Source organism: Rissa tridactyla, chromosome 15 (assembly GCF_028500815.1).
Source record: "Rissa tridactyla isolate bRisTri1 chromosome 15, bRisTri1.patW.cur.20221130, whole genome shotgun sequence".
Lineage (NCBI taxonomy): Eukaryota > Metazoa > Chordata > Aves > Charadriiformes > Laridae > Rissa > Rissa tridactyla.
The window spans coordinates 12673112-12682093 of record NC_071480.1 but is presented as its reverse complement, the minus strand read 5'-3'; the positions used below and the strand labels follow the sequence as shown (position 1 = coordinate 12682093).

Here is an 8982-nt window from a genome sequence, read left to right as displayed (position 1 = left end):
CACCGGCCACGCCCCCCGTGCGTCAAAGCGCGCATGCGCAGTACGCGAGCGACCGAGGCCCCCAGCGGGGGTGGCGGCGGCGGCGCCTGACTGGGTGAGCGGCGCCGGGAGGGCGGTGCGGTGCGGCCATGGCCGCGGCGCCGCCGGGGCTGGAGCTGTGCCCGCACTGCCACCGGCCCTTCAAGCGGCTCCGCGCCCACCTCCCGCACTGCAAGGCCGCGCCGAGACCAGACCCCGGCAGCGCCCCAGGGACAGACCTAGGCCGCGGAGCGGCCGCCAGCAGCGCTCCACGCCTAGGCCGCGGACCGGCCGCCGGGCCCTCCGCGCCCGGGAGCGGCTCTGGCTCCGCAACCGGGCCGGGGGCAGGCAGCGGGCCACGGGCGGGAGCGGCCGGTAAGAGCAGCAAGCGGCTGCCCAGCCCCGGCGCGTGGCAGGGGCTGCCCGGCGCAGCCCCCCGGGAGGCGGCGGCCCCGAAGGGGAAGAAGGCCGCGGCCGAGCACGGTGGACGGTCCGGCCTCGGGCTTCGCCACCAGCCCGACAGATGCCGCGCAGAGCAGAAGGTGGAGGCTGCTGTGCAGGACATAGCCAAGTCCCTTGATTTGCTCCCTGAGGAGGTCAAAGATATACCCAAAAAGCTGAGTAACGGAGTGAAAATAGTAATAGAGAAGCACCGTGCCAAGGTGCTCAGGGAGAAGAGCAGTTCCAGGAGCAGGGATGTGTCAGCTGGAAGCCACAGCACAGCTAGGTTGCCTGTGGAAGGGCCAAATCCAGGCAGTGCTGCTGGCCACACTGACGCAGCCCAGCCTGACCTACAGGAGGGAATAACTGTTCCAGAAACCGCAAACACCAAGATGCGTGGCCTTGGAGCTGCAGAGAATGCATCTGTAAGCTCAAAGGGAGAAAAAGGCAGTAGTTTAAAGGGAACAAAAATATGCGTACTTCAAGATCCCCCCAAAGCTGACTGCAGAAGTGCCCCTGGTGACCTCGTTCAGCAGGAGGGAATAGACAAAACCGTGACAGAAGAGAAGCAGATGCACCTAGAAGTTGGTGTGGAATATAAAGCCCCTCTTTCTGCTTTGCATACCAAGAACCTCCATCTGTCAGTGAGAGAGGGTTTCAAAGGTCACAATGAAGAGACATCCAAAAATTACCTAACCAGCATACAAAAGCTTCGAGAGAGCAAGCGGCAGATGGCTGTAGTTTCTGAGCCTATCCTGAATGCGGGGAGAGACACGGGGCTGGCGCTGGACCAGTTCTTGCTCCGCACCTCCAAAAGCCAACCCATCTGTCTGTCCCAGGCCTCTGGCAGGAGCATGCCGGCAGGTGCCATGGGCTTGGAATGGTTTCCAGACTTACATCCTAATTATCATGGGCTGAATATTTTTCCAGGGAAGCCTTTTCAAGAAGGCGTGGGGATCATAATGAAGACACCAGAGGGCAATTTCTCAGACGGACAGCAAGGTAACGTGAGAAACAAAAAATCTCTGCTGCTGAAAATTACTGCGCTGTCAGGCTAAACGGTCTGATGTGACTGGGAGAGGAGGGGTAGGAAACAGTAAGCTGCTGCGCTTGTCCAGAAAGGGATCCAGGAAGGATCCAAGGAGGTTAACTGTCCAGCCCTCCAGCCTGCACAACCAATGGTTTACATTTCTGTTTAGGTTTAAGACAGGCTCTTGCATGTTTGGGCTGGTGGAGCCAACTCACTTTGTGGGAGAGATGGTTCACTGTTCCTTTCTGAGCAGTCAGTCCCACTTGCAGCTGTACCAGATACCAGCTCCGCGCTCTCCACCCAGCGCAGGCAATGTGAGCACCACGCGTGTTGCCCTCACTTTCCTCCCTTTGACCACCCTGACTTGTCATCGCGCAGGTCCCCTCTCAGAAAGGCGCCTGATGGATGTAAGGCTGGGGGAGCTGCCCGCTTGGCTGGCCACCTGCAACTTTTCTCCCCAGGGGCTGCTTGGAGGAGTGCAGAAAGGTGAGACTAAATTCATGGCTCTTGGGGCAGAATTGTCCCACTTACCTGATTTACTTGCTGCAGGCTGGTCCAAGTGGCCAGTCTGGATCCTTATAGAGAAGTAAATAAATAGACTCAACCATTTGGCTTTGGGAAGTTACATGGGAACCAGTGAACTCTTAAGACCTGTGCACGGTTTGACCCTTGCATTTCTGTTCCAACAGCCTGGAATAACTACTACGACAAATACATCAACGTGAAGAGGGGGGGACCCGCTGGGATCTCCATGCTGCTGGCTGGATACTGCCTCCTCAGCTATGGCTGGAACTATCAGCACATCAGTAAGATTTACTTCTTGGTATCTGTCTTGTTTTGGGAATTCTCACTTTTGCAGCAGGTGGAAAGTCTATTTTACATTCATGTTAATTCAAGCTCTGAAATAATTTAAATACTTCACAATTAAGACCACAATCAGAGCTCAGAAAGCAGTATTCTGACTTGACTTAGGTAGGCAGAGGAGTTTAGCTAATAAAGGTGGCGAAAACAGTTGCTGATTCACAGCTTCTCCCCGGAGTGCACCAGAAACCATCAGGAGCATTTTTAAACCCTGCACAAAGCAGAGGGAGGAGGCGTTCCAACACTGAACACCTATGCCTTGGATTTACTCATAACTGACAAGGGATTTACTGGTGTTTGTGTAGTTTCCCCAGCAGGGCTTGCTCTTATGCGCAGCTCTCCAACACAGAAACGGAGAGGGCTGCAGTCAGTCTCCTGCTTATCACTGCTGGGCAAAGCACACTCACGTCATCCCCGAGCATAGCACTGTGCTAACAGTTCTGGGTTTTACCCCCCCGCCCTGTTTTTCTAGAATGTCATCGCTGGCGTAAATACCACTGAAGAAGCTGGAACAGCATCAGAGGAAGCATCACGAATACTTGGCCGGAATCAGCAGAAGTGCTCAGGACCAGTGTCCCAGCAGGGATTCAAATCAGCAGAGGCCCATTTGCTGTCAGAATCAGGCTCTTCAGTTACCTTCCTGCAGACAGAGGGATGACGCTGACAGCAATAGCTTGCGATCACCGCTCTGTGGTTCAGGCAGTATTTAGTGCTGAAAGAAGAAACTGTTAGAGCTGCCCCTTAGGGGTCTGTTTGCAGTAGAGCTGTAGTCTGCAGAAGCCCAAATCTCTTGCTTCGGGACACCAGACACAGGAGAACTCCTTGATCTGGGCTGTTCATATAGATTAATGGACACGCAATGTTGCGGTCAGTATTTGGCAGTAAGGTTTGTGATGGATTGTGGCAGGGTGGGGTTTGGCCAGATCAACCATTTCCTTTAAATTAGCAGAGTTTTGCCCACCGCAGCCTATTTTTTTTTTGCTTACCCCTCTCCACGGGAAGCACGATGGGGTTTGCTACCGACTGTCAGGAGAAGGGTAGTCCCAGGCCCTGCTTTGCTGTCACCACAGCGGTGGTGGCACTGCCCAGGCTCTGAGGGAAGGGCCTGCGTGCAGGCATTAAAGCAGAAGCACTTAGACCGCAGCGCCCTAGTTCTGGAGGAAGAAAATCCATTGGATTAGCTGTTGTGCCCAAAGGGCAAACCAATGTCTGCATCAGACAAACGAGGACAGTTATGAGAGTGCTAGTTGTAGCCTGCCATCACTAAACATGTCTGGAAAAGGACTGGTCATGTTACAGGCATGAAGGGTAAAACAAAACAAAAAAAAAACCAAAGCCAAGGAAAAAAAATTCTGAGCTCTTTATTCAAAGAGCAGTGCAGTAGTACTGTGTCAGAGGTGTTTCACCAAAAACTCCCTCTCGCCAGCAATAAAAGCCTTGGTGAGTTTTCCATTCCTGCTTGGTTCTGTGTGTTCTCAAACATGGTGCTTCTTGCCCCCTCTCATGGGGGATTAGAACACCCACACCCTCGTCTCCCCATGGCCCCGGCACCGGCTGGTCCCACACCCCTTCAGACCTGTGACCGCTCCTGACCCGGTCCATGTGCAACCAGCTGCGCAGGAGGGAGCGGAGTCCTCACTCTCTGTGAAAAGTCCCTTTTTGGTTGCTTTAGGGAAGCGGTGATTTCTCTGCTGCTTGTGCAAAGAGCTGCGACAGCCGGTGCTGAGCAAAACCAACTGGCTTTTCTAGTCCAGCAACTGTCCTAGTGGCCATCCTGCTGGCTCCATCGGGATGCACGATGTTCTTCTGTGGTCCTTGTGGGAGCACGCGGGTCGTTTCCCCAGCAGGATTTCCATCCCAGTCTTCCCACACTTACTGGTGTAGTGACCTTTCTGACATCTCGGAGTCAAGGAATTTATTTGAAGGGCGCTATGGGAGCCCCAACACTGCATGCTGCCCCTCACCATAGGGCTTTACCCTCCCTCCAAGGCAAGGCCATTGCTCCCAGGCCTCCCGGTCCCAAAAACACTCACCTTGAAGCAGATGTCTGGTTCCAGCAGGCTCTGTGTGTCTAGGGGGGCAGCTACTCGTGTCCCCCAGCTGCACTGGCAGGTGCTGGGTAGTGCTGGTGAGTGGTAGGGGGAGCTTCATGGGTGGCATGTCCTTGCATCCACTGCCCCTGCCAGCAGCTGGGTCCAGCCGTGCCAGCCCCCAAGGACAGCCAGCTCCCTGGGGGGACATGGGGCAGTTGGCAGCCACCGACCCACACGAGCTGTGGGGCAGGGGCAGCTGCTGCATCACCCCGATGGGCAGAGGCACAAGAGGCTTCGGCTCAAGAGGGAATGGCATTGGACTGTCTCTGCATCACCTTGGATGGATCCACGGTGCTCGTCATCAGCCCGGCCTTGAGGCTGGAGGGGGACAGGCAGTTACTCCCCTGCGCATGGCAAGTGGTGATACCCCCATGGTTCCCCGAGATCCCCCCATGGCTCCCACGGCCTCTCAGGGGTCTCCCAGGGCACAGGCGTCTCCATGGGGACCAGGGCTGTCCCCTGCCCACCCGCTGCAAACCCTACGGTCACCAGCTCAGGTTGGACATGAGGAGACACCAGGGGGGTCCAGTTAGATCAGACAAGGACCTAAAGCACCCTTGTCCTTGACCCAGACACTGCAAGGGCCATGGCCACCTCTGCCACCTCAAAGAGGGGCTGTCCCCGTTGTCCCAGGCCGGCTGTGCACTGAGCTCCCCCCCAGCCTGCCCCGTACTTACTGCATGAATTTGCACTTGGGTCCTTCTGGGCAGAAGCCGACGAGGTAGTTGGTGCACATCACCCTCCGCGTGTGCTTGTACTTGCACAGGGGACCTGCCACACAGAGGAGAGGCTCCTGTTTGCAGGGACACAGCAGCACCCCCTGCCCCGCAGGGATTTCGGGAGCCCAGCTTCCCCCAGCAGCCCCATTCCCCTTCAGCTCTCTGGGACCTTTGCTTCCCTGAGTCCAAATCCCCACCAGGCACCCAGTGCCATTCCCAGGCGGTCCCCAGACAACCCACTGTGGCTCTGCCACCTCAGAGGTGGCAGGAGACTGGGCCAGTGGCAGGAGTGGACCCCCTGTCACTGGTGAGTAGGGAACGTGGGCAGCCCCTGCCCACCCCAGCACCCATCCCAGCAGCTCACCATGCCTGCAGAAACCGCGGTCATACCAGGGACAGCCCGTGGCGCTGGTGGTGGCATTAATGTGCAGGAAAGGACAGTCCTTGTTGCTGCACTCACCTATGGGTGTAAGGGGTGAGACAGTGCTCATCCAAGCCAAAAGTGCTCAAGGATGGGCTGGATGGGGGGAACAGCAGTGCTCCGGGAGCACCCAGGCTCGGCCCAGGGAATGGTGGCCCTGGGTGGGTGCCGGTGGCATTTCTTCCCACAGACAGGAGGTGGCATCAGGCACTTGCTCGAGGCCAGACCCGAGGGACGTGGGTGCTGGGGTGGGGGAGGCTTGCTGGGGTCCCCGGCCCTGTCCCGCACCTACCAAATTTGGAGTAGAAATAGCACTCGGGCATCTTGGTCACGTCGTACTCGTGCAGAAAGTCGCACCCGTCGCCCTTTTTGCAGAGCCCCCGCAGCCAGTGCTTGCACACCACCGTCTTCTCCCTGCTGACGTGCTGGAATGGGCACCACACGCCTGGCCCCGGCACAGACCTGCTGTCAGAGCCTGGCCGTGGCCCCCGCCATCACAGCCCCCAGCACCCAGGAATCCCCTGCCCCAGCATCCCCCACCTCTTTGGCTTGGGATGTGCCGGAGTTTCCCTGGACATGGAGGAGATCTGCAGCACCCACTGGGTGCACAGGGGACGGTCTTGTGTGCACCGCCAAGGTCTGGCTGCCCTGGAGGTGCTCAAGCCCCCCCAGCACAGAAGGGGTAGGAGACATCGTCCAAAGGGCTGGGGGAAATGATGGACTCGGAGCAGCATTAGCATTTCAGGCTAAAACCTGCCAACCCACTGGCCGCAGGGCTACAGAGCAATCAGCCATGGACATGGGCTGGCCATAGAGCAGGGAGGGGACCCAGCCAGCTCCCTGGTGTCCCCAGGATCTTGCAGGGTGGTGTCAGTCCCATGCCCATCCCTTCCCAGCGCTCACCCTTGGAGCACAGCCCTTGGTGGAAATACTTGCAGATGGCCTCTCCCGGCTCTGCGGGGGAAAGCAGGGCAGGGAGAGCTTCACCCGCCGGCCCCAGTGCTGGGACCATCATGCCATCGAGGCCAAGAGCACGCTGTCCCCCTCCACCGGCAGCCCGGGGAGCAATGTTGTGAGCCAGCCTGGCCTCGGGCAGGAGCCCAGGCAGGACAAGAAGCACCCAGGCATCGCGGTGGGTGCAGTGAGAGCCAGGAGCACCAGCAAGGAGGAGAACCCCAACACCTCCTGCACCCCTGCCACCCTCCAAGGATGCCGCAGGACCCCATCCCCAACTGGTTGTCCATACCTGGGAAGGGCAGGGGCTGAGCTCCTCGCTGGTGCTCCACATCAGCCTCTAGGTCAAACCTGATCTTCTCCACACCAGCCACCAGCTCCTGCATCACCCCTGCTCTGGTGAGAGGCACCTCCAGCCCAGCGCCAGCAAGGAACAGGGGCTGCAAAGGGGCTGGCCAAGGAAACCACAGACCTCCCAAGGGAGCACAACACTCTGCAGGTCACCAGAGCCACACTGGGCCCCAGCAGCATGCAAAAACCCTCCTCTTCCTCCTCCTTCTCCTCCCCGAGCCAGAGCAAAACCAGCCCAGGCAGCAGCCCCCAGCACTCCATTTAGAGCGAGAAGCTGCCCACATCTGATCTCAATTTGCAGCCGTGATTGCCTGGTGCCGCAGCCCAGCTGCGGGGAGCTCAGCCCCGGGCCCCCATCGCATCCAACCCCCCCCCATAATTGCCTCTTTGCACCGACATCTGCTTTTCCTCCAGCCCCAGCTCTGGGGCAGAGCAGCTGGTTCCCGTCTGGGTTAACCCCCTCACGCCGGGGCTGCTGCTCAGCCCGCAACAGAGCCAAATGTGGCCCAAATGCTGTGACTGAGCGCTCAGAGAGCCGGGGACAGATCCTGTGGGGGGTTTTATTGCACTCCCGAGTGCTTTGAGCATCGCCGGGGACACGGCAGCACCGTCCCCAGCCCCGCTCTCCAGCGCATGGTGCCCGGCAGGAGAGACCCACATCCCCCTGGCTCATGGTGGGGACGGCCAGGTCACACCTCACACCCCGACGAGAAGTCCCTTCTGTCCCTGCCGCCAGGCTTGCACACATGCCAGGCTGTAGCGGCACGTGCCGGGCACGACCGCGGTGCCACGCCGCTTCCCCGGGGCTGCCACCCAGAAAAGAGGGGGCAGCCTCCGGGTCTGGCCTGACGCCACGTCCCTCCTCCATCACGCGGTTCCCGCAGCCACACACGTCCCCGACACACGCCCGCAGCGACGCGGCCTGACACATCGGGGATGGAGACCTGCTCCCATTCTGTCACTAGCGATAAATGCACTGGACCAGTGCTGCCCGCCCGCCGGAGCACTGCCCGCGGGGGCCGCGGCCCTGTGACGGGTACTGTGCACCAACCTGGCACCGCGCGGTCCTGCCGGCCGCATCCCGCGCACACGCCGGCTCCCACACCGGGATGCTCACCCTGTGCTGTGCAGATGGAGGTTTTGGGGGAGACTGGGGGTGCAGCCCATCCGACCTGCCCTCCCAGCAGCAGGCACTGGCCGGACACCACTGGCATTACTCCCCACTAGCCCGGGAGCCATTTAGCTAGCCCTGCTCTTGCTCACTGACGGTGTGCTGGAGCCACCATCCCGTCCCGTCGAGCAGGGCCATCTCCCGTGCACGCTTGGCGAGCCAGCGCGTGCTTTCTGCCCCGTCGGCTCGCGGCAGCGCGGTGCTGCCGAGCGGGAGGCTGGAGCCGACAGGCGTCACAAAGATAGCCATTGCAGAGTGACGGTCGCAGGCGGATGGTGCCGGGTCACCCCAGGGCCTCTCTCCCCTCCCCACGGCACCAGCGAGACCCCAGGGAACAAGGGGGTCCCAGGAAGGGGAGCAAACCCCAGTGCCCTACCCCCCCGCTTTGCATCAGAGCATCAGTACGGGAGAAAGGGAGCCAGGTCCCCCCAGCAGCCCGGTGACCTTACAGGAGACAGGGACCAGGACGGTGGGCTCCAGGGAGGGTGCTGGCGGCAGGGACAGGGCCCAGCGGCTGTGGGACCCTGGCACAGGACGGGGGGGGGCTGTGCTGCAGCGACCGGGGCGGTGGCAGCCCGGTGAGCTCAGAGCCACCAGCCGCAGCTGCTGTTGTTCTCCCCGACCCGGACAATAGCCCAATGTCCCACGCCGCGGGGCGTTGCGTCGGCCCTGGCGCGCGCACAGCATCCCATTGTGTCCTTGCTGCGGCACAGCGCGCGCCTGCTCCCACCGGCTTCACCGGGGGAGATCCCTGCGGGATGACAGGGGCACCCAGCCGCTCCTAGGGCTAGGAGACATGGCGGGGGCCAAATCCTTTCCTCCCCATTCAGCAACAGTGAGGACAGCCTGGCCGGTGCTCCCAGCAGAGCCGTGCTCTCCACCCATGTAGGGAAGGGCTCCTGCAGGCGCTTGGCTCCATCACG

The 8982-nt window shown here is 60.0% G+C and overlaps 2 protein-coding genes across 2 annotated transcripts; one reads left to right on the top strand and one right to left on the bottom strand.

The window, feature by feature from the left end:
* Nucleotides 1-73: 73 nt before the first annotated feature.
* Nucleotides 74-3802, top strand: C15H17orf80 (chromosome 15 C17orf80 homolog). Its single transcript, XM_054221311.1, has 4 exons — nucleotides 74-1461; nucleotides 1868-1975; nucleotides 2179-2295; nucleotides 2823-3802. Exons 1-4 carry the CDS (start codon nucleotides 129-131, stop codon nucleotides 2849-2851), a joined length of 1587 nt encoding a protein of 528 aa, XP_054077286.1. The 5' UTR covers nucleotides 74-128; the 3' UTR covers nucleotides 2852-3802.
* Nucleotides 3803-4682: 880 nt separating this feature from the next.
* Nucleotides 4683-6923, bottom strand: CPSF4L (cleavage and polyadenylation specific factor 4 like). Its single transcript, XM_054221986.1, is given in 6 exon segments — nucleotides 4683-4787; nucleotides 5117-5214; nucleotides 5527-5622; nucleotides 5876-6028; nucleotides 6487-6537; nucleotides 6821-6923. Coding segments are annotated over 6 exon segments (606 nt in total).
* Between the last annotated feature and the right edge of the window lie 2059 nt (nucleotides 6924-8982).